This window comes from Rhinichthys klamathensis, unplaced genomic scaffold, assembly GCF_029890125.1.
Source record: "Rhinichthys klamathensis goyatoka isolate OS25496 unplaced genomic scaffold, OSU_Roscu_1.1 h1tg000206l_1, whole genome shotgun sequence".
Classification (NCBI taxonomy): Eukaryota; Metazoa; Chordata; class Actinopteri; order Cypriniformes; family Leuciscidae; genus Rhinichthys; species Rhinichthys klamathensis.
Window position 1 is genome coordinate 3,210,772 of NW_026606731.1, and position 26,750 is coordinate 3,237,521.

The following is a 26,750-nucleotide window of genomic DNA, read 5'->3' on the forward strand; positions in this document are numbered from 1 at the left end:
TACTGTTTGGACCAAGTCATTCTATGACTCTGGTAATCCGGACCTTAGCGACTTAAATTCTCATGTTACCCCATTTGATCCAGGCCTCAAGTTTGAGAAATTAATTCCGTCATAAAATCATGTTTCTTTCACCTGCGACGTCTTGCAAAAGTTAAATCTTTTCTCTAAAGAACTTTGAAACCGTTATCCATGCGTTCATCACCTCACGCCTTGGTTACTGCAATTCACTTTATTATGGAGTTAACCAATCATCTATTGGGCGTCTTCAAACGGTTCAAAATGCTGCTGCCAGGCTGTTGACTGGTAGTCAAAAATTCGATCACATCACTCCTATTTTAACTTCTCTACACTGGATACCGGTAAAACTGAGAATTGAGTTTTTGTTTTTAAATCGTTACACGGCCTAGCACCAGGGTATTTATCTGATTTAATACATTCTCACAACCCTTCCAGGTCACTTAGGTCTAGCAACCTTGGCCAGCATTGCATCGTAACTAACGTTTATCATTTTCACATCTTTTTAAGTTTTACCAGTTTAAGCATTCAAGCAATTTTAAACTATCCCGTGCTCACGCACTCTCAGATGTTTTTCACTGCGTGCACATACAGTAAAGCCTAAATCCGCCTCGCAAACAGCTCGCCAGTAACAAAAGTTCTTTTTCGTGGATTATATCGCTTTAACAGTTAAAAACACGCAAAATTATGTCAAAACTCTGGTCTTGGTGAGGAACCTCGTAAAGACAGTCGGTTAGGTCTTAAATAAGCATAAAACGCGTGTGACAGACAGTATAATGAAACAGTAATGGATCCGTGCACTAGTTCTTAAAGTGAACGCAGCACTATGTGTCTCATTAATTTTGTTGTCAAAACAACATAATATAGCATTAATTGTAAGGAATCAGAATTAATAGCCTATGTATTTAATTCAGTCAGGACTAAAAGACTATCCAGTGTTATTTTACATTTGATTACTTTATTCAGTTTCTGTAGTATTTCTGACCTACCCAAAAACTTTAATTTTTATGTCTCTTTATTTGTGTCTTTATTCTATATTGTATTTATTTGTGCTACTTTTTTCAATTTAATTCAAAGATCGAAATCAAGCTTCCATGTGTTGCATAAACTCTTAACAAAAAAATTACCCCATTGTAAAAACAAACATTTAGGTGAGATCACTGTAATAAAAAATTGTCTAAAACATTATAACTGATATTTATTTATCTATCTATCTTAAACATAAAATAAGCTGATAAAATAAGCTGTTTGATCAAGGCGTGCGACTGTTCTGACTTGTCCAATTTTTAGCATCAATTTTGCATCTTGCTAGCCTGGGAAAATCCAGACAACTTCCGGCAAATTTAGATTTGCTCTGCAAGTTAGTCTGGCAAAGAGCTCATTCAAGCCCATTTCTAATCCGTCAAAATCGCGGCACCAATCAGAAACGTTGGGGCGGGCTTTACACGATGACGACAGCACAGCGACGGTGAAGCAGATTTTGTACATTTACAAAGATAGATGCCGCCGTGGAACTAGGGGTGTGACGGTTATAGTTGAACACCGTCATTAGAACTCTATAACCGCCAAAACCATGTTATTAAAATATTTTTTTTTCACAAACATTTTTTATAGAGAATGTTTAAACACTAATATCAGCTTACGAGGGAAACGGAGGCGGAGTTAGTGGTGCTTCAGAGGCTGCTACTGCTGGAGATGATTCGGGAGAGGTCTGTGCCACTTTACCGACCAGAGCGTACGCTGACACGGAGTAACTGTACGTTCACACCGCCGCCGACTTGAGCGTCAAAGAAGCTCTGGCCGCTCTGTCAAGGACGCTTGTCAAAAAGCACGGGGAAGCTCGTTGGCGCTTTGGACGCTCTGACGTAGCAGGGAGAAGAGAAGTGTCACAACATGAAATGTAATAAACAGAAAAAACAAGCAATACATTGAAGAAACCTTTTATAATGACAGCATTTTTATAACCGTTTTGGTCACATTTGGTCGGGGAAAAAAATAATAATTAGCTATTATTATTAATATTTGCATTAGCAATTGGTCAAATCGTTGTCACCGTGAGCAAATGAATTGCATTCCCGCTTAAAACGAGAGTTCGTAAATATATCAAATAAAAGTTGCGCTCATTCTCAAATGTGTATCACTGGATCATTATGGAAAATCGCGAAGTTGTTGTGTTTGGTGCTGCTTATTTGCGGAGAAGACGTCGGACTCGGAGATTTTGGGTTCATGACACCCTCCAGGACCGTTATCAATTCGGAGAGTATCACCGGCTGGTGCAACAACGTCATATCATATATGATAGGAAACCCAGCAACAGCGATTATCAGCTTCTCCTCCATTTTCTCGGAACTAATGTTTTGGTAGGAACGAAATTTCACATCGTATGTTTCTCCGGAATCAGCCAGAGTGAAGGACGTCTACATTCCGATTGGTTGAGGCGTTTTGCCGCTGCTTGCCGCTGAACCGCGTCATAGCTCATTACCATAAAGTTGAGCTTCTTTCAACTTTCTGATTGACGCCCAAAACGCGACGCCGAGGGATTTGACGCTCCTTGCAGCTGAGAGAAGCCAGCTTCCATTGAAAATGAATGACTTCCGGCTGCTTTGGAAGCTCAAGTCGGCGGCGGTGTGAACGTACAGTAAAGCCTTAGGCCGGAGACACACTGGCTGCGTGGCGTGAGCGTGGCGTTTCTGTTGCGTGTCAGCTGCGTGGCGGCTGCGTCGCGTTTTCTGTGTCTTTGCACAGCAGAAGCGTGTCTGACGCGGCGCTGCGTGGCGTAAACAAATACATATTCGCTATATGTGACATAGAGGGAGGGCGCCGACAGACCAGTCTACATTTGGATTACTGTTGCTCTTGCCTTTACGACAACAATTTCAACTTTTATCACGCATCTTCCAAAATCCGAAAAATAGGGAAACATGCGGCTGTCTGTTTATTTCAATAACATTTACAAATTTTGTGTAGCTTTAAAGAGCCTATATTTAGCCTACCTGATGTTGGACCGTCACTCAGAAGACACACTACGATGTTATTGTAGCCTATCCTAACTTTATATCCTCCTGAGGCCCAGAAAGTTTTTTTCAAAGTTTTTTTTTTTTTAAATTTCATGTAATCACATTGTTAAGAGCATTATAAACAAATGAAAATATATATAGGCTATATTTTATTCATATGCTATGACCTCTGTAGTGGACACCAGGACTCAGACATTTATATCTGAATTTATGTCAAAACCTAGATTTTCAAACATCAAAATGTAATTTATTAATATGTATTCGTGAACACAATGACATATAAACATCTTTTCCTATACTATTTTGCCTGCAAACGCTTCCAACACGCTTGCGTGTCGCGTGAAAAATAGGCGTCGGTTCTATTTCTAGCATGCACGCGTTTTCCGCGCGGCTCATGCCGCGCCTGAGACGCGCGTGTCACGCAGGCAGTGTGCAAGCTCTAACCTGTTAACATGGGAGCCGAAATAAAAACGGACACGCCACGCAGCTGAGACGCTCACGCCACGCAGCCAGTGTGTCTCCGGCCTTACGCCGGTTTCACACTGCACGCGTTAGCAGAGCGTATTTTTTTCAGCGCCCATGTTAACAGATTAGAGCATTCACACCGCACGCAGAGGCGGCGCGGCACCGCGTAGCAGGAGCAGAGCAGGAGCAGCAGTGCCGCGATCGTTTCGGCGTCCTGTCTATTTTTGCCGCGCGGCTTACGCTGAATTAAAGTGACAATGCATTTATCATGGCCAAAATACACCGCAGTTTTACCCAAAAGCGCATTGATGATATCTATTGTGTTTTAAACAGTCAATCAAATGACCTCCATCAATTTAAACAGAAAACAAAGTCAACAAAAACAAAGATGAACCAAAAGTTATATAATATAGCCTATTAATTAATGAAATAAGCTTCTTGACCAGTCTTTTCTCTTAAATGTATTTGAAAACGAAATAAAGCAATGCCAACTTACCCATTATAGAGTACTTTGTCTGTAAACACGCCGCGCGCGTCAAACGCTGCCAGTATGAAAGCAAAACGTGCGTGTCCTGCTTCCGCTCACCGTACGCACTGCTCCTGCGCTGCTTACGCTCTGCTAACGCGTGCAGTGTGAAACCGGCGTTAAGGCCAATTTATACTTCTGCCTCGAGTGTACGCCGTAGTGTACGGCGTAGGCTACGCACGTAGGCGACGCCGTCATGAGCATTTATACTTCTGCGTTTAGGTCTGCGTTGCTCTGCAGTACAGCGCCGAAACGCTAGTTGGCGGCGGAGGGTTTTAATGTTCCACTGTGTTTAGATTCCTCGCGGCAAGAAGAAGAAGATTCCTCGCGGCTGTTTTGAGTTTAGGTTACTACAAGCAATGGCGACTGAAAGAGAGCAGATCATGTTGGAGTTGGAGCTTATCGAGGTGGAAAAGGTAAATTTTTAGTTTTTTTTAACAGTTTCGCTGTACTTAGAATTTAAAAATGGCGGGCGGTGCAGAAGAACACGCCGGAAATGCATAGGAGGAAACGCGATGCTACCAAGCCGACCAATCACAGATCTTGCGGTCCGCGTCGTCGCGACGTGTAGTTACATTTTTGAGGAGGTGCGCGTCAGGTTACGGCGAAGGGTACGGCGTATGGTACGCGTCTGTGCGTATGCTACGCCGTACCTACTGCGCGCACCCGACGCAGAAGTATAAATTGGCCTTTATACTTGACGCGTCCGCACGAGCGCGAAGGTCCGCGCGGCAAAAATGGCACGTTCGGTGCACAAGACCCCATTTCTTGGCTGTGTGCACGGCTTTTTTTGTAACAGCGCGCGCGACGCCGCGTCCGAGGATGACCGACTTCAAGCCGAATCTGCCCGTGCATGTACGTCTCACCGTACCGGCACGCAGTTTGCGCGTCTAAATTGCAAAGTACATTGCAAAGTTTTTTTGTTAAGGTTTTGTTTACTGTGTGATTTATTTAATGGAAAGCACATTCACTTCTAGTTGTCTTGCTGTTCATTTTAAATAAACGTAGAGCAAGTAGCTAATCAGTGTCTGCTCGTTTATTCCATAGACAGTAAAAGGTTTATTCAAACCAGAGAATGTCTAATATGGGTTCAAACTAAGTTGTTCTATAACAGACGAACGTCGCTCTGCATACGTCATCTCCTTCATCGCTCTGATTGGTTTTAGGTCTATCCAATTGCGCCCAGAGGCATTTGAGCTACGTCCGTTGGTGACGCCCCTTTGGAAATGATTTGTCTATGAAGCTTTGCCAGACCATAACTCAGTTACAACTGAGAATGGTCTGGTTTTAACCAGGCTAGCATCTTGCATCAAAATCCTGTCTATTCATTGTATGCATTTAGTGTATAGTGTACCTAAAATAAAAAGAGTTTTATATACAGGTTTGTGGCTCTTAATTTCTTTGTATTAATTAACCACTTGTAAACTTATGTCCACTGTTCTTTTTTATTAATATAGAAATTGCATTACATCTATATTCATTATAGTCGAATCGAGAATCGAAATCGAATCGAATTTGAACATCTGAATCGATACCCAGCCCTACTTAAATGTGGATCTTTAATGTAGTATTCAGTTTTGAATCATAATGTATTTAAAGTATAATTTAACTTTATGTCTGTAATTTTATAGATTGTAACTTTGGTAAACCGTGGGTTGTTTTTAAATGTGCTTTATAAATAAATAATGAAATGAATGAAAATTATATGATGAATGTGGGTTAATTGCAAACGATCCATGTTCTGGCAGTTCAGAGACGGCAGACCTTGAGCTAGAGTGTGTAACGGGCACATGCAATTGGATGTGTGTGTGTGCACAGCATGGGAGTGTTTAGCCAGCTGTCTCACATACACACACGCACAGTCCCTTTGACAGAAGCGTTAATGAGATTTGGGCTGCTCCGCAGAGGCCACGCCCCTTAAGACGACTAGCAGGTCTTAGCACTAATACTGTGTTTTTGTTTACAATCATATGAATAAGTCCTGAGCCATGACACAATCTCACGAATGCACACACACAACAAGCAGGCAGGAGCAGAGGGATTTCCACACTCTATCGGGAGGAAGCTTTAGATTACGCATTCACCTTCCCTCGCCGCAATGAAGGAGTGGCGGTTGGCATAGTAATCTCTGACTGCATGTGGCACTAATGCATGTATTATGTGTGTAAAGCTTTGCTCAGCTCCTCCTCAGGAATCTCTTAATCATAAACAACTACACCACCACAAAATTGCAATTCAAACACCCCCTGCCTGAACCTTTTCTTAACATCTCAAATATTTGGCATTTCAATTACCCTATTTCAGCCATCTACAGTAACATAATAAATCTCAATCTGAAGTCTATACTGACTCTAGAGGTGCTGACGTAGCATCTAAGTTGATGGGTGAAGCTCCGAAGAGCAGCAGAAGGGCCATCACCTCCTTCGTGTGCCAGTCTGCAGATTAAATCCATACTGGTGATGGGATTCCTGCTGATTGGCTGGCGGTAGCTTTATCAGAGCTCGCCAGGGGTTGGCAAAGAGGCTATGTTTTAGAATGAGGTGGTCTCCAGAGTCCAGGCCTGCACACACCTGCCACACCTACAGCACAGCACAGCACAGCACAACACGAAACCTACTGCTGTCACAATGAAACTACACAACCACACGCACAATATATTTTGTTCACATTGTTTGAAACCCTGCTAAGCTGAATATAAAATATACGCTGAAATATACGAACAACAATTATTATTATTATTAATTTAAATAATATAAAAAAGTAAAAAAAACTTAAATTGTATTTTTGTTGTCATTTTTGTTGTTTTATATTCATTTCAAACGTAGACAAATGCTGAACCTTACATGAATGGAGTGCTAGATTTCAGTGCTGAGGTGATTTTGAAGGTTAAGAAGGAGCATTATTCAGTAGATCAGCAACGAATAATTTCACAATTAACTTGCAAATCTGTTTAATTAGAATAAAATCCCAAAGCCAAAGAAGGTAAGATCTAATAACAAGATACAAGCAACACAACCAAATACAGATAGCCTGGAGCAAGATGAGAGCGCATTTTATCTCAAACACAGAGTCAACAGCAATATTTAGCTCCTATAGGAAGACCTGACCTATGAGCTCACACTGAGAGAGTTAAACTCTAGCTCCAGGAGAGCAATGACTCCTGATTCAATGTTAACATGAGAAAAGCAAAACTTCCATCATAAATACTAGGGCTGGGTAAAAAATATATAATATATATATATATATTTCTCGATTTTAATAGATTCTCATTTTTACGAACCAATATCGATTCTTAAATCCCAAGAATCGATTAGGCTAGTCATCCTGTTTTCAGTTGATGAATGAATGGAACATTGTAGCGCGCATCCCATCCAATAAATCACCATAATCTTTGTGCTATGTTATTATTGATATGAAACAAAGTCTGAGATTTCAAATTACGTCCATTTTCTTACGAAATTCAAAAACATAAATACCGTTTTGGCGCTGTGGCGTGAGATCGCTCTGGCGCAGCTCAGCTCAAGAGAAGCAGCAGCGCGGAGCGTACATGATCTTCTCTTCCGCCTTAATAATAGTTACAGCGCATGAATGAGCATCCGAAAGGGAGTTAAAAGATAGAGTACAACTTATCGAAATCTGTATCATGTCACATGGAATCGCTCAGTGTTTCAACCGTGGAAAGACGTCAGTAAAACAGCTGGTAAACAAGGTAACGTCACATTTACCTCAGAAAAACCATATCCAGTGACCATAAACTCGTTAGTCAGCTAGAAAAATTAACTCTAGAGGAGCATTTTGCTAAATATATGCACCATATTACATATTCATTATAATTTTTAATGTTCTTCAATATTTAATGCATGTTTGAATAAATCTGGCAAGTTTTTATGACAGCCACCATTTAAATGTTTACATTTCATATAACTTTATACATTATTATAAAAATAAATAAGTGTAATTTAAGTGTTTGTATACAAATCAGTACATTTTTACCTTCAATATTATAGTTGGCTAATGAAGCCTAGTAGGCTACAACTGACTCCCATAGTTTACAGCATTAGTTAAGAGATTTGTTTTCCTTGAGAAAATTTGCCATGTATTGTACCTGATATCCAAAATAATCAATATTGAATCGAAATCGAATCGCAAGCTTGTGAATCGAAATCGAATTGTGAAATTTGTGTCAATACCCAGCCCTAATAATAAATACCCACATCTCGCATATGTGTCTAAAGAGCAGTGCGCTGTGTTTATTTTTAAAACAAACCCTCACAGGCTTCAATCTGCCAAGCGTTCAAAGCAAAAACACAATGTGCTCTTGTATGAGTGACTCCATTATGTCTTTGTAACTATATATAGCAATTTTAAGAGGTTGTGCAACCGTATGACCAAGATAAACATCACCAGGAATCCTGACACAGTTTTCTTAATGCTTTATAATTCTTATTTTTTTTAATGAACAAGCAAATCTATTTAAAATGCATATATAAAAAGTACAAGAAAAACCTAGACAGGCAAGAAAACCCCCCGGAATAAATCAAATATAAAAGTGGGCCAAAGAGAACAAATCTTACAATAGACAAACTGTATGTTCTCCAGAAAAGATTTTTAAATAGTTCAAGTATCATTTCTGTATGGCCAGCAGCTGTGCTCTAATGTATTGAGAAAAGCCTGAATAACTTGAAAAACACAGATTCCATTCATGTGTTCTGTATAAAATCAGCCAAAGAGGAAAACTGTTGAGGCAGGCGGTCAGCTTGTCAATGCCTCCATTTCCCCTCCGCTTTTGTCCAATGAATCCAGCAGTAAGTAAGGGGCGGCAGTGGCTCAGTGGTTCATGTGGGTTGTCTACAAACCGGAAGGTTGGTGGTTCAATCCTCGGTTCCACCTGACCAAGTGTCGAGGTGTCCTTGAGCAAGACACCTAACCCCGGCTGCTCCCGACGAGCTGGATGGCGCCTTGCATGGCTGCCGTCGCCCGTCGGTGTATGAATGAGTGTGTGAATGGGTGAATGTGAGGCAAATGTAAAGCGCTTTGGTGGCCATTGGGTCTGTGAAAGCGCTATATAAATGCAGTCCATGCAGTCCATAAGTAATGCATCAAGATGCCCCCTGGTATTCTATCAGTATTCACAAAAACTGACCAGTATTTGCTGCCATTCTAAAAGCACCGTTCACATTTATACTAGAAAATCTATGCAGGGTGGGAAGTTAACAACCTTTCTGCAGTTTTGTCATTTTTCTTTTTATCCCAACTTTAAACTTCTAACAGAATATCGCTGAAATCATATTTCGAACTTCTTTTTACCTAGAAGCGGAGAAAGAAAAAGAACTTTGCAGTGAGTATATCAGGACCTTAACCGTAACCCTCTAAATCAACAGCCAAACAGAGAGAAAATCTGTATTTCTCACGTTTTCGTCAGGATAACAAATGATAAGCTCCTGCAATCAATTTCTTCATTAGGTTGTTCATTGAAAGCCAGGCTACAGCCTGTGCTATGGAGGAGAGTAAACAGCTTTACATATTCAACTTATTTTAATCTCTCCCTCATTACCTCATACCGATGATTAAAAAATCTTATCTATCCAACTCATGCACGTTCGAAGGTTAATTACACCGTGTATGGGACCTCAGGACAGATTTATCCTCATACAACTGCAAGACAACTCAATAACCAGACCAAATAACAGTCCTTTTTCAGAATAAAACAGCATGTGGCATCAATGTATCTAAACCATTTCTCACAGTGGTTTAAAAGCTCTCTCGAGCCTATTACAATAATGTCCATCCTGATAGGACACAAAAGGATTGTTATATCCAGGCTTTGTCTGTAGTCATCTTCTCATTGATTCCTCATGACAGTGAACCAGTGATCTTTTCAACTGTCAAACTCCCTGATAAATACATACGGTCCTTTACTGTAGTCAAAAGTTGAATGAGGTACGAGCACTCAAAGATGATGTCAATCACATTCATAGATGTATTTTCGAAGGTGTGCTATCACAGTGCTGTGATTGAGAAGAGATCAGAGAACTTACAGCTCGTCACGTTGCCTCTGTGACAGCACCATGGTGGCGGTGGGGACAGGGCGGGGATGGGGGTCAGGTGTAGAGAGTGCAGCAACTGCTGTCTCCTTGGCAGGAGATCAGAGAGAGGACGTCGGGTCCGGTTGCAGGGCGGTCAGCAGCTCACCCAAAACACTTCTTCTTAAAGACGGTCTCCAGGAACACCACGTATTGACAGCCTGCAGGCATCTACCAACAAGACAGTCCTTGCATCTGTGAAGAGAAAAAAAAAGATTTTCATTCACAATCAGTCATTCACAATAACAGGACGGAATCAGAATGCAATAAGTGCAGTCCAGATGCGCAGTGGTCACACAGGCTTAAGGCAACAGTGGAAATACGCTACTGACCCTGTTCCTCTGACAGTAGCTTTGGGGGCTAACACACATTTCATATCAGGTGTTCCATCTGCTCTATTTCCCCCAGCACGCATCTCATTCTAGCCTGCATTCAGTCCACCCTATCGGCTGCCATGTGGAGCGTTTTGTTACGGACTCCTGCTGCCCCTGTCAGGAGCTCTGAACATGTGTAAAAGGGACCGCTGACCCAGATTTTAACGTCATCAACCTACTTCTGCACTCCAGTGAGATGCACAGTTTGACAGCAACAAGAAGGCCTCTGAATTTCTCTCAGCTAAAAGAGAGATCACTGTGCACTGCAGTATGGATGGCAAAAGTACTGCTACTTTACACACCAAGGCCTATTACAGTACTAAAGCCAAATGCACAGTACAAGCCTGAAGATCACAGCAGCTGGTCATCCCCAGTCAACAGGGTTGGGTATAGAGATGAACGGTATGAAAATTTCATATCACGATTATCAATGTTATCAGGGTTTTGTTAAAATGAGATGAAAATGTTCAAAGAGAACTGATATAGGCCTACACACTGAAAACTTAAGTTTTACATTTAAAAATTAACAAACGACAAAAAAATTAGCAGCTCTATGCACTTCTTTTAAGTAGGGATGTCCCGATCCGATGACGCGATCGGAAATCGGGCCCGATCACGTGGTTTCAGACTCGATCGGAATCGGAGGTTACCTTCCGATCAGGACTCGGATATATGTAAATTAGGGGTGTAACGGTACATGTATTCGTTATTATTGAACCGTTTCGGTACGCATACAAACCGAACGATTCCTAGGACCATTTTTCCTGCAGACAAAATCCGCGCTGGCGCGATCACCACAACGTTGCGCAACATCAAATGGCAAACGTAATGAAAGCGGAACGAAACTGCGCTTCTCATTATATTGTACTTAACGGACCATTATCAGTTCGGACCAGCAATATCTGTGCAGCGCGAGATCAAGCGACACAGCGCTAAGAGATCCAGTGAAGAGAACATTTGAATTCGCCACTGAAGTAATATCGCTGCGAGATCTAGTGAGAAGCATTCACATTTCTCCGTTATTACCGTAGATCTCTATTAGATCAAACAGCGCTGACGTGGGAACAGGAGAAACATTGTGCCGTGAATGAACATGGACTTAATGTTGCACTTCAAAACTCAAATATTATATAAATATATATTTAAATGTTATTTTTAATGTGATTACCAAAACATTTGTTAATCCTTCAAAGATTACCCCCATTTATAAACCTGAAAGTTTCAAGATGTAGGAAAACTCAAACTTATTTAAAAATAGTTTTTCTTTTAATAAATAGGAAATTTCTCTGGCATTTCTTTCTTTTTGCTGTATCATATCGAACCGCAAATTTTGTGAACTGTTACACCCCTAATGTATATATATGTATGTATGTATGTATGTATGTATATATATATATATATATATATATATATATATATATATATATATATATATATATATATATATATATATATATATATATATATTTTTTTCTTTCTTTTTTTCTTTTTTTTTTTATACACTTTTAAAACATTTTTATTTTTTGTTTACATGCCTGCTGGGTATTTTAAGTTGAGGTGCTCTTTGTTTTTATATTAGACTTTTTCTATATTTACTGTTGCACTAAAGTCCAAAAGTGAAGATTTTATGTTATTTATTACTTGATTGTTCAAGCTACCTCACAGAAGTGCTCTGTTTGTTAACAGAGTTGTTGAATGTTAAAATAAGGTGAATTAAATAAAAAATAAGGAACATCCTGAATCTGTTTTTTCTCTCTTCTTTATTATTTTTTTATGTATTATATAAGTATCGGATCGGGACTCGGTATCGGTAGATACTCAAAATCAAATGACTCGAGGGCAAAAAAACCTGATCGGGACATCCCTACTTTTAAGCATAAACATTAAAGGGTACATATCATGCTTTTAAATCGTTCCTTTTTACATATAAATCATACATTTGTAGTCTATATAAAGCGGAACTGCAATGCTTGGGTCTGAATTCCTCATTATTATAGCTCCACAGGCCCCTTTTCTACCCCTTTTCTGATGTGCGTCTGAGAGCAACTCGTTTTGGTGCGGTCTCTTTAAATACAATTGAGACACTTTATACCCCGCCCCCTCTCCAGGTTGTAGCGGTGACACTCGGTTCAACTCCACTGTTTTATTCACACGTTATTAACAAAATGCCAACAACGGAAGACTTGTCCAGCCAGCCTTACATGTTCTAGCCAGAGTCGGAGCCGGAGTAAGATGAAAATGAAGACGACGAACCTGCAGAACAACGTCTTCATATGGATGTATCGCAATGGTGTGTTACTGTATTTACACATGAAACTTTGGTCTTCCGACCTTTTACCACCGTGTCGATTTAATTTGATTAATATGTGCGAGGGAGAGAGAGCAAGACAGCGCCTAGTTTGGAGACGGTGAAGTCTTGTTTACACTTTCGCCTGGCTCCGAAGAGAGAGTGCGCGCGCGCGACCGGGTCTCTCTCTCTGCTCGTTCTTTCAGTTAGCAAACATGCGCCCTGTTACAACACAAGCACGGCAGTTCATCTACATTAGACGGTGTAATGAAGCTTGTGGGTTACTACATCCAACAACCGAACATTTTAACTCACCCTCTCGTAAGTTCTGCATCCTTTAGCTTGGACTACAATATTGCAGCGAGAAATAAAAATGGCGGATTGCTCGAAGTGGTGGGCCGGAAGTCGATGTCCTTATTTGGCAGTTCCGCTGCAAATACTGTGACGTAATTAGGGGTGTGCAAAAAAATCGATTCACATTTGAATCGCGATTCAATCTTTACCGATTCAGAATCGATTCATAGAATTCCAAAAATCGATTCATATTTTTTTTTTTTATGGCGTGCACGGGCGGAGTGGCAATCGGGTGAGTCGGGACTTTTACCGGTGGTTCGGTAGTGTTTCGAGGCTGCGAGGGCCGGTCTGATAAATAGTTACATTGCAAGTTCTTGCCGCCCGCTGGTCAAACTGCAGCCTCTCTGCTCAACCTGTGAATAAATGCATCGATCCGCAGATTATGTTTGAGTTCTTAATGGTCTGTAGATATTTTGCCAAGCGTGTCAGAGGTTACGGCCTCTAAACCGCACTCGTATAGTTTTTTTTCTCTCTCTCATCAAAACCCAATATGTTCATCACGTTTGTGTGCATTTTATTTTTGAGATTTTACCGGAGTCTCCACAACGGCGATAGATTGAAGCGCGCGTCCGAGTGAAGACTGCGTGAGCCACAGAGAACACTGTATCCATGACACTGATAGCAGCGGACACGAGCGCTCAGCTTGATTTCAAAAACAACAGATCTCTTACTTAATAGCGAACTAAATGAAGGCTCTGCTAGTTAACTGGAGATACCCGCAAATTACGCCTATGAACGACTTCACTGGATCTAAACAAATCAATCTAACCATAGATGTTACCAGTAGCAGTGGCTTTTTAAAATCTATTTAAAATAATTTCGCAAGGGTTCTATGACATTAGTATATTTTTAGGAAGTTCAATGTGCCCAGTCGAGTTCACATTTCAACAGTCAGCTGTTGACCTGGTAGCTGAAGTAGTCCTTAAACCACATTTAGCATTAATTGTTTGATCTGACTACAGCACTTTAAAGCTAAATGTAAAAGCTTTTTATTTAAGTTTTATTTTAAACTTGAATTAAATGTATTTGAAAGCTGGCCAAAGCTTGGCACTTTGCACTTTTTAGTTGCAAAAGTTTTTATTTTTGTATGAAGACATAACTAATATCAAACTACATTAAATTTGTTGTGTTTTTTTTCTTTTAAATTGTGTCTACTGCAATCAATCACATAGGAAAAAGTAAACTACATTTATATACTGTGAATCGTTTTTGAACCGAGAATCGTTTTTGAATCGAAAATCGATTTTGAATCGAATCTTGAGACAAAAAATCGGTATCGAATCGAATCGTGACATTTTCTGAATCGTGCACCCCTAGACGTAATAGTTCAAAAAACGTCATAGAGAACAGAAAAATCGGAACAGGTTGAAAAATATGACCAAAACAGAATATAAAGATATCAAGGAAGCACCTGAAGAGAAAAATTTAAACTTTTCTGTACTTCTAAACACTCCAAATATTAGGGATGCATCGATCCGATACTCAGTATCGGTATCGGCTCCGATACTGCCATTTTTGCCGGATCGGGTATCGGTCAGACGAGGCCGATCCAAATCCGATATTGTGCATATTATTCTGTGTTATTGTTAAGCCCCACAAAAGGCACAAAAACATTATATAAAGCACCATAAAGTTTTCGTGCACTATCTTCTAAGTGTTCTGAAGCCATTATATAGTATAATGTGAGATATAAATGAATATTTAAGTCATTAAATTCAAGACCACGTAAACTTTTTCCCTCCGCTGCGGCTGTCAGTCATTCTCCATTCAGCATCAAACAGCGCGTCGCGTTCGGGTACAAGAGTCAACACGAGGAAACTCTCCAAGATGATTCAATGTTACTATTATTATACTTGATCTGTAGATAAAGGTCTATGGTTTCGCATAAAACAACTTTATATTGCTGGACTTTATTGCTGTAACTAAATCATGTTACTTTCTACCGGGCGTCTGTTAGATCGCAACACTAAAGTAGAGTCAGAGCACTATATAGTTCTTCACGCGCACAGTAACTGAAATTTAAAACTGTTAAAAGAAAAGGCTCAATAAACGATTGCATAGATTAGATAGATACTGTGTACACTACGCATCAATATGTATTTCCTTTGTGCTTTGAACTTTTAAATGCGGACTCGACGCGCTGTGACTCCGTGTTGCTTCAAGCACATCATTCTGCGCTCGCGATGCGCATAAGCGATGTGTGCCGCACTGTATTGGAGTCTTTCATAATCATATCATACTACTTTTGCGCAATGAAAGATTATTAATAGCCTTTCTTGTTCTGTCCTATCTATCATATGTTGCTGCCTCATTAAACAGCTGTGCTATACATTTAAAACATGTCTCAATTTTATAGTAGCCTATATAGGCTATATATAATAATTTATCTTTTTGATTTTTGTTATCTTGTTTTTCATGAATGTATTTTACAACAATACAAAAACAACAATCCATTTGTAACGTTTGACCAGATTTAGTGTTACACTTATTGTCTCTTATTTGTTCCCCTAATTCTTTTCACTAAATGTTCAGATTTTATACAATTATTGTGCACTCGTGATTTTTCTAGACTAAATTTTACTGCTGAATTATCCACTAATCTAGTTTATAATAGCATTTTTGTCACAGATTATGATCAAATATTTTTTGGATTTGTTGTTTTTCTTTAAAATTAAGTTATCTGTATTAAGTAGATTGTGTGTTGAACTAATAATCACTCTTTTGTGTGTTAAACACAGAGTTATATAAATTTTACTTGATATAAAAAAAACTGCACTGGTATCGGTATCGGCCAATACTCAGAATTTTGGTATCGGATCGGATCGGTTTTGAAAAAGCGGTATCGTTGCATCCCTACCAAATATACAACAAAATGCATTTAAGGGCTAAAAAAAATGGATTTAGCATGATATGTCCCCTTTAAAGCTGCAGTATGAAACTTTTTTTGCCTTTAAAATTTATATAATGAGCAAGTATATCATCCATTTTCCAAACCATGTTTTTGTCTTATCTTGAATCACTACGGTACGGCTGTAATAAGTGTTTATATTAGGACTATTTTAGACTGGTACGGGTCGTATCGCTGCGGAGTAGCCCAGTACCTGCATGACTCGTCATAGACATAAACAGAGAAAAGTAGCTCCAACTACAATGTTCTTCCACAAGAACAGCTAGAGCGCCAAAAGTTACATACTGCAGCTTTAAATTTATATGACCGCCATCAATAGAAACGCATTATAACAGCGCACATCCATGTCTCTTGTATCACGGCTTTCTCATTTTATTCATATGCAACTTGCCATCTTGCGTCTCAGTTTTTGATTGTATTGAAAATGAAATCAGAGGACTTTAGTATTAATACTACTGGGCAATTCCAGCGTTATGGATGTGACATTTGAACCCAGCTGAAATGTCTCAGTAAAAATAAATTTCTTATAATATTTATTAATTATTTCCCCCTTTGCAGCGACTTTCTTTTTGCATGTTCTGCAGACAGGGTGACCATCCTCAATTAGGTTTCCCTCAGGACTTTTGCAAAAAGCAAAATATGACACCTCAGATTTGGTCCTCTTAGACGGCTGAAAAATATCCCGAGCTCTGTCACTGCCTTGCGCCATGTCTTCTCGAACAAAAAAACAATGTTGCATCACGGTGCCTCTGTCAGACTGATGCTGGCTACTAGACAGGATTTACAGAGATAATTAAATTTTAAATGATGATACTAACCGTCAGAACATTTTATCGTGAAACTGGTAATTGTTTCATTCCTAGTTGGGATATGACCAAAACCTTATTTAACAATACAAGTAATTTTATTTTACGATAACAATATATTTTATGATAGTTCTTTTTTTTTAATAATTTTTATTATTAGGGCTGCACGATAATGGTTAAAACTGATAATTACGATTACCAATATAAAAAATTTGATGTGACATTGTCTGAATCCTCGTGTTCTGTTGTTTATGCAGCTGTTTAAATGCCACATGTAAAACTAAAACCCCATGAAAACAAATTGGGGTATTTTTAATGGGTCACATAGACTTATCCATTCTAATTTAATTTAATTTAATTCTGATTTAAAATAATCTTGTCAGTTAACGGTTCACGAGTGTCTGTTGTCGGTCATTATCATTTGATTGGCATGAAAAATATATTGTCATACCACCCAGCCCTAGATGGGACAAACAAAATCAGATGCGTTTCAAAATACTGCTGTATTAGACCTTCCAGAGTAAATACAGTCTAATATTATTCAAGTTATAGTATTACAGGGGCCCTATGAAATACGCTTCGTTTTATATTTTCCCAAATTCCTTTTTTCTTCCATTTAAATTTTTTGGACTCCATTTTAATGGTAACTTAAAATTTTGTAATCAAAAAGCATGTCTAATTAATTGAATTCATAAAATCAACCATTTAAATAATTATAAAAAAATATATTTATTCACCTTATTCCTGACGAGCTTACTGCGTTTTGAATTATGGGTGGCACTTTCGGTTTGGGGAACTTCCATTCAAAAAGACTGAAACTAATCATTTCAATTCATAAGGTTGCCCAAAACAAATAAAGCTTATCCGGCAGTTTGACTCAATGAGCTATCCGTTTTCTTTCATGTTTTATTTATGAATAACGTTACACGTTAGTAGAATATGGCAAGAGCTCTTTTCAGTCACTGCATTCTCATAATCTCTTTTTTCTCCCCAAATCCTCACGCCTCTTTCCAGGTTTGTTTTCACAGGTAAATGCAATTTATTATCTGTCAAAATGACTGAAATCACTAGAAATAGTATCACGCAATGCTGAAGTAAATACGTTTTTTTTTAGGCAACATGCACTCACCCAAAGGATTATTAGGAACACCTGTTCAATTTCTCATTAATGCAATTATCTAATCAACCAATCACATGGCAGTTGCTTCAAAGCATTTAGGGGTGTGGTCCTGGTCAAGACAATCTCCTGAACTCCAAACTGAATGTCAGAATGGGAAAGAAAGGTGATTTAAGCAATTTTGAGCGTGGCATGGTTGTTGGTGCCAGACGGGCCGTTCTGAGTATTTCACAATCTGCTCAGTTACTGGGATTTTCACGCACAACCATTTCTAGGGTTTACAAAGAATGGTGTGAAAAGGGAAAAACATCCAGTATGCGGCAGTCCTGTGGGCGAAAATGCCTGGTTGATGCTAGAGGTCAGAGGAGAATGGGCCGACTGATTCAAGCTGATAGAAGAGCAACTTTGACTGAAATAACCACTCGTTACAACCGAGGTATGCAGCAAAGCATTTGTGAAGCCACAACACGCACAACCTTGAGGCGGATGGGCTACAACAGCAGAAGACCCCACCGGGTACCACTCATCTCCACTACAAATAGGAAAAAGAGGCTACAATTTGCAAGAGCTCACCAAAATTGGACAGTTGAAGACTGGAAAAATGTTGCCTGGTCTGATGAGTCTCGATTTCTGTTGAGACATTCAGATGGTATCATGATTCTAATTTTGTTATAATTTGTATCATTACACTAGTAAGAGTTAAAAAAACAACACATTTAGAGAAAGAGATAGTAAAATAAATACAACACCTGGTTGCCACGGAAACACTGATGCACCTTGTGATCTCCGTGGCTCTCGCAATTGTCGTATTAATGACTTTTACATGAAAACGGAGGTGACTGGTGCTTCTCACGGTGGTGATTAATATTAGTCTACGGAAAGTCAAAATGCCGCCACACCTCCGATTGAATGAGTCAACGTCAACATCTACGCTTGCCGTCGCCATGTCTACTGTTTGACGGCGCGTGCACTAGGGGTTGAACGACTTCAGATTTTTTGAAGTCGACTGTTATGACATCAAAGTCGAGTCGACTAGTCGATGACGTCATTCATAAACACACAAGAAATGGGACTGCTTTGCAACATGCCACAATTTGCAAGGAATTAACAGAAAATTATACAGATGCTGACAGACAGCTCATAATGGGGCCGTTTACACCTGGTCACTTCATGCGTTTTTACTGATCTGATTTATCAAAACGATTCCATTTAGCCTACACCTGACCTGGTCACATAAATATGTTTTCGCAAAACAGATATATATCCGATCTTCAAACAACGCGCTATGCAGATTTAACAGAGTTCACGTCACCGAAAGCAACAATAATGAGCTGCATTTTATTGATCATCAGCTAATTTCAAAATCAAAGACCGCAATGAGAGAGACAGCACTGGTAAGATCATTTTGTTTCTTACTTTTACTGAAGATGATTGTGTGTTAAGCGTCTGCGACTTACTTTCACTTTGATGCGATAGTTTGCACGTTGGCTTGCAATGCTATGCTCAGCTGCTCATCTGCGCCGATTCGTGTTGCCATAGCTTCATCGCTATAATACGCTCTCACACGTTTATTTTTAGCATTGTTGGGAGAAGTCCAATTTACATATGTGGTTTCAACAACCAGATGCATTTACACTTGTCCAGTTTCGTCTGTTAAGCGGCCCAGACCTCCCCCTGAAGCGGTTTGAGCGATCGGATTTAAATCCGTCTCGAGTGCGTTTCGGAGGGCATTTACACCTGGTCTTTTCACGATCGGATAGCTATCAGATCACAGAAACACATGAAGTGGCCTGGTGTACACAGCCCGCAGTTACATCATCATTTAGGATGAAAAGAAAAAAAGAAAAGGAAAAAAAGCTATAAATTCACATCTGCGGCTGCGCAGATCCAAGTAATACACAATAATATTCCAATTAATTGCGGGTGAATTAGCTACGTCATTAATATATTTAAATAAATAAATGAAAAAAAAAATGTTTTAATTATTTTAATAAAGATACTAAACTCTCATTTCCGGTAAAACAGTGAGCGTGCGTATATGCTTTTACTTTCGTTTTCAACAATATCTAGTGTTAGGTTAGTAAAGTATTTACACACACTTGATGTACCAATGCTGCTTTCTTGCTGCAATGACCCTCTGGGCTCTTCATCTGTTGTCGTCTGCAACATGTTAGTATCAAAATTAGCGCAATCATATTGTCACATGATCACGCGACTAGTCGACGTCAAGCTTAAAGCGTCGCGGTATTTCATTAAGGTCGACTAGTCGACTAATCGGTTCAACCCCTAGCGTGCACACACTATGGCACACACTGGTGCAGCGCGAGCGGAGCAAACCGAGCGTTTTCAGTTCATTCCTATGGAAGTTGAGCTTGGCTCACACAAGATCAAGTTCCATGAATAAAGTGAAAACACTCGCTAGCTTCAAGGGCTGAAACGATTCATCGAGTTACTCGATTTACTCGATTACAAAAATGCCTCGAGGCAAAAACTCTGCCTCGAAGCCTCGTTAAATTCCTATGACGCGCAGGGATTTATTTACTATAGCGCGTGATAAATTTGAATTTAGTTGGCGCGATGGCGGGGAGTAAAGATGTCCATAAACGGCAGAGAATGTCTAAAGTTTGGGATCATTACATACTTAAAAAGGAAGAGAACAAGGTGCAATGTGTCTACTGCAAAGTAGACCTGGCATACCACAACAGTACGACTTCAACAATTCAGCATCTGAAAACATCTACTCCATGCTGTCTCACCAAGCGTCGCTGAAACAAGGTAACCTAATGGTGTGTTCACACGAACGCGAATAGAGCGTCAAATACGCGTCTATCGCGTCTAGTTAGACGCTTGAACATTCGCTCGAGTTAAAATTTTTCAACTTGCGCGGAAGACGTTCGCGGCAAACGCGTCTCCCAATTCTGTGTGCCGCGCCGGGCGTCGCGAATGACGCGTCTATTCGCGTCTTTGCATTGACTTTGTATGTAATCTACTCGCGCAAATAATTAAATTTGCGTTCGGTGTGTGAACACACACACACACGCATGCACCCTCGTCTCTCTCACGCGCCAGTCAGATCAATTGCGGCAATGCATCACATATGCTTAAACTTTTATGTAGCCACGCAACAATAATTTCAGCATGGCTTCACTGTATACACCGGGACGTGATGGAGGAACAAATATTGTATTGCAGTCTTTGCGAGTAGGGGTGTGACGGTTATTATATAACCGTGAGACCGACGGTTATAGTTGAACACCGTCATTAGAACTCTATAACCGCCAAAACCGTGCTATTAAAATATTTTTTACAAACATTTTTTATCATAGAGAATGTTTAAATACTAATATCAGCTTAAGAGGGAAACGGAGGCTGCTACTGCTGGAGATGATTCGGGAGAGGTCTGTGCACCTTTTCTGATCAGAGCGCGCGCTGACACGGAGTAAAGACTTGTTTATACTCGACGCGTCCGCACGATCGCGAAGGTGCGCGCGGCAAAAATGACGCGTTCGGTGCGCAAGACCGACAAGACCCCATTTGGCTTGGCTGTGTGCACGGGATTTTTTTTGTAACAGCGCGCGGCGCCGCGTCCGAGGATGACCGACTTCAAGCCGAATCTGCCCGAGCATGCACGTCTCACCGCACCGGCACGCAGTTTGCGCGTCTAAATGACAAAGTTCATTCCAAATTTTTTTCGTTAAGGTTTTGTTTACTGTGTGTGATTTATTAAAAAAAAAAGCACGTTCATTGCAACGTTTGTTTGTTTTGTTAGTTAAGGATTTGTTTACTGTGTGATTCATTTAATGGAAAGCACATTCACTTATAGTTGTCTTGCTGCTCATGTAAACGTAGAGCCAGTAGCTAATCTGCTTGTTTATTCAAACTAAGTTGTCCTATAACAGACGAAAAGTTTTTCAGCCAAATGTTGAAGTTGGAATAAATACCAGGTTTTTTTTTTTTTTTTTTTGGAGAAATAAAAGCCAAATGCTTGATAATTTTACAGCCACATCATTTTCGTTATGCATTATTTGTTTTGGTTGTTTAAAAACACACCCAATTTTTTTTATCCGATTACTCGCTAGATTAATCGATTACAAAAAGAATCGATAGCTGCAGCCCTACTAGCTTCACGCCAGTGTGCCTGTAAAGCGAGGTTCACAACTTCACAGTAGGCTACAGTAAACTAGTGCTGCCGCGATTAGTCGACGTAATCGACCATGCAAATTGGTCGACGGCAATTTTTTTTAGTCGATGTGTCGTTTTACTATTGACCGCATATTTATTTTTGGTCTCCCGTCACAAACGGCTCACTGTAATTCACCTCCACACACCAGTCTGTGCGCCGTGCGCGCCCTGCTGGTTTATCTGCTATCATTTTCCTTCACGTTCCCGCCCGCCTTCACTGCTTTGATATGAAAAATTGAACCGCGGCACGGGCCCGCCATGCACGCAAGTGTAAACGCGAGCTACATAACTGCGTGCCTGCCTGCTTTCAGCGCGACTCATAGTGGGCTAGTCCAGACTCTTTCAATTCAATTCCAATTTATTTGTATAGCGCTTTTCACAGAAAATGCATTGCATCTACTTTACTATTCAGAGTGATGTTATCAGTTATGCTTTTCAGAAATGTACATAAATTAATCATTAGCTTACTGTACATTTTTTAAGGCAGAACAAAGAGCTAATTTAAGTAATACATACATGTTTGTTATTAGAGGATTAGATTAGGACTCTGACTAATATGGTATAGCCTAATGGAAATGCATACTTAATGCTTAGATTGTTAATACATAATTTTTTTAGAACAGGTGACATTTTATTTTTTGGCCCTTCAGTTGAGTTCAAAATAAAATGGACAACGAAATAAACACTTGATTTTTTTTAAATTAGTCGTTTAGATTAGTCGACTAATCGAAAAATTAGTCGAAAGATTAGTCGTTAGAAAATTAGTCGTTAGTGGCAGCACTACAGTAAACGCGCCCTGCTGTTTAAAACGTGTATCGCGATTCGTTTAACATTTCAACCGACTTGAATCGTCACACATTTTTATCGATTTTCAACCGGTTGCGAGTGAGTCGTTACATCCCTAGTTCCTAATAATCCTTTAGGTGAGTGTATGTTAGCCTACATAATACAGGCTACCACAGTGAAATTTAACCGTCTGATTTTGCTGTGGAAAGTTCACAGTTTTGGGGTTATTCATGGTCTGTTGAAAGTACCTTGTTGATGCTTTTACACTTTTAAATGTCCTTTTAATGCTCAATGGTTGAAGGGTGAGTAGAATAATGCAATGTCATTGTACACAGTTTAAAAAATATATATTATTGCATCCATAGAGCTAGTCTTTCACTGATTGTTTACAGCTAACGGAAGTTACACCCATAATTCGCGCAAAGCGTCATGGGGCGTAGGAAGGAATAATGTGGATATGAAAAAATTAAACTTTTTTGTCAAACAAAGTGCTGCACAACAGAGGAAAACATGGAAGAAAATTGCAATTATTCCAAAAAAATTAAGTTAATAATAATGTAGGCTATTATTATTAGTATTATTATTACATTAAGACGTAGCTAAATTCTACGGTCAAGTTAAACCAAACTTTTATTTTGACGGGTTGCAGTAAAGACTAGGGCTGCACGAATTGGGGAAAATGTCATATTGCGATTATTGAGGTCAATATTGCGATATGTGATATAACAAACAAATGGTTTCATGAGTCAACTTGCTTGGTTCTAAAACAAAATGCACAAACATTTTAATAACAAATTAGTGATAATTCTGAAATGTGTATTTCTCAACTCAAACTAGCAACAACAACTAAATGATTGATAACATCTATAATGATCAATAAGCCATTGATGTCCGGATAAAAATTCCTTCCGCATTTTCTGCATCGCGGAAATCATAGGGCCCTATTACCTAGGGGTGCACGATTCAGAAAATGTCACAATTCGATACCGATTTTTTGTCTCAAGATTCGATTCAAAATCGATTTTCGATTCAAAAACGATTCTCGATTCAAAAAACGATTCGCAGTATATAAATGTAGTTTACTTCTTCCTATGTGATTGATTGCAGTAGACACAATTTAAAAGAAAAAAAAAACAAAACAAATTAAATGTAGTTTGATATTACTTCGTATGTTTTCACACAAAAATAAAAACTTTTGCAACTAAAAAGTGCAAAGTGCCAAGCTTTGGCCAGCTTTCAAATACATTTAATTCAAGTTTAAAATAAAACTTAAATAAAAAGCTTTTACATTTAGCTTTAAAGTGCTGTAGTCAGATCAAACAATTAATGCTAAATGTGGTTTAAGGACTACTTCAGCTACCAGGTCAACAGCTGACTGTTGAAATGTGAACTCGACTGGGCACATTGAACTTCCTAAAAATCTATACTAATGTCATAGAACCCTTGCGAAATTATTTTAAATAGATTTTAAAAAGCCACTGCTACTGGTAACATCTATGGTTAGATTGATTTGTTTAGATCGAGTGAAGTCGTTCATAGGCGTAATTTGCGGGTATCTCCAGTTAACTAGCAGAGCATTCATTTAGTTCGCTATTAAATAAGAGATCTGTTGTTTTTGAAATCAAGCTGCGCGCTCGTTTTCCACTGCTATCAGTGTCATGGATACAGTGTTCTCTGTGGCTCACGCAGTCTTCACTCGGACGCGCGCTTCAATCTATCGCCGTTGTGGAGACTCCGGTGAAATCACAAAATAAAATGCACACAAACGTGATGAACATATTGGGTTTTGATGAGAGAGAGAAAAAAAACTATACGAGTGCGGTTTAGAGGCCGTAACCTCTGACACGCTTGGCAAAATATCTACAGACCATTAAGAACTCAAACATAATCTGCGGATCGATGCATTTATTCACAGGTTGAGCAGAGAGGCTGCAGTTTGACCAGCGGGCGGCAAGAACTTGCAATGTAACTATTTATCAGACCGGCCCTCGCGGCCTCGAAACACTACCGGACCACCGGTAAAAGTCCCGACTCACCCGATTGCCACTCCGCCCGTGCACGCCATTAAAAAAAATATATATGAATCGATTTTTGGAATTCTATGAATCGATTCTGAATCGGTAAAGATTGAATCGCGATTCAAATGTGAATCGATTTTTTTTGCACACCCCTACTATTACCCTATATATAAGAAAAACTGAAACCCACTTGCTGACCACTTCCTTGAATAATACTTATTACTAAAATACTTTAAAGCTATCATTGTTTTCATTTAATTGGTTAATATTTAGCTATAATATTATTTAATATATAATACTAGGGGTGTGACGAATATTCGAATTTTCGATCTGTAATTATTATTCGAAAAATAATATACTATTCGAATTTTACTACGTTGCTTTGCTGGCCGTGAATGCAGTGAATCCATGATAAATCCCAAGCACTAGTTCGCAGTTATAATTAAATGCACTGGGTGGCACTGTGGAGTGTGTTAACAAGTTGTGTGTATTTGATCACATAATGTTGTCATCTGCCTCGCGAAGTTTGGAATTACTTACTATCTTACTAAATGCTCTTACAAAATGGAATTACTTTTGATCAAATTAATTAATTAATCTGAGTTATAATATCATCACCACAATGAGAAATCACATGAAATCCAAAGAGTCAAATGAGGAAAGGCAGCTGAGCAATAGGGCTGTCACTTTACGTTCGAAAATCGATTGCACAATCGATCGGACCAACCAACACAAGTATCGAAAACGAAAATAGGGAATCGATTTTAACGGCCTTCTCTCGGAGCGCGTCCAGCTCGTCACGACGACACGCCCGCAGCGAACGCGCGTCACACAGCAACTGCAGGCTCTGACAAACACACATACAAACTATACTATACTTCTGCATAATGTGTTTTTTTTTTTATAACAAAAATGTGAATTCTTCCGGTATTCAGACAGTCTCATGCATACAGATACAGATTCGGCCTACAATCGCCTACGTAGGCGAAATTTGTTTGACATTTCTAATCGTAAACACAGCCATGTCGAAGCCTGCAGTAATGTTTTTCATTGATGTTATGGCAGTCCACTCTGCTTATTGTTTTTCGAGAATCTTGCACTCCTGTTTGTCATTGTGCACGAAACTTCATGCCGAAATATTGCTGACTTGTGCGCGTCTCAAGCGCACTCTTTACGTTCGTCCTAATGCCTGTTAGTTGTCCGTGGATTTGCCTATATTTGGCGTTGAAAATGGAAACGTCTTTAGACATGGAAAATCGATTTTACAATCGATTCAATGAACATTTATGTCTCAAAAATCGATCAGGATTTTTTCACAAAAGTGACAGCCCTACTGAGCAACACTGCATTCACGACTGCAGGAAAGCGCAGCTGGACCCCGCGTGATCTGAGATGATAACTTATAGCAAAATGATTTTGAGACATATACTTCCTTAAAGTTTCTTTGAGGGAGTCCGGTTTGAGAACAGAAAACGCAAAGTGCTGTTAGAAACTTAGAACACCGATATCTTTGTGTCTCTGAAGCGTCTGTCAGCGCAGCGTCTTTTCTCACTCGAGCATAAATTGCTGGCGGCGCCCCTGCATGTGGATAGGGCTGTGCGATATGACGATATATATCGGATGGACGATATAAAAAGCCTATCGTTTCATATTATGCCATATCGTTTATATCGTGGTGTCGCAAAAAAACATTGTTTACGGCAAAAATTTGGATGACTGCAATCTTTCACGCCACATGGGGATGCAGGCAGAAACGTGAATAACAGCATGAATGAAGGGGTGACAGAACCGGGTGTTTCCGAGCAGGAGAAG

The 26,750-nt window shown here is 39.5% G+C and overlaps 1 protein-coding gene across 2 annotated transcripts in view; it reads right to left on the reverse strand.

The window, feature by feature from the left end:
• pafah1b1a (platelet-activating factor acetylhydrolase 1b, regulatory subunit 1a) overlaps window positions 1-26,750 on the reverse strand; it is a 66,149-nt gene that overhangs the window by 31,684 nt on the left and 7,715 nt on the right. For both annotated transcript variants that reach the window (XM_056263469.1, XM_056263470.1), the window contains exon 2: window positions 10,062-10,301. In XM_056263469.1, the coding sequence (XP_056119444.1) occupies window positions 10,062-10,093 (32 nt within the window). In that variant the 5' untranslated portion in view covers window positions 10,094-10,301. The remainder of the gene's footprint in view (window positions 1-10,061; window positions 10,302-26,750) is intronic.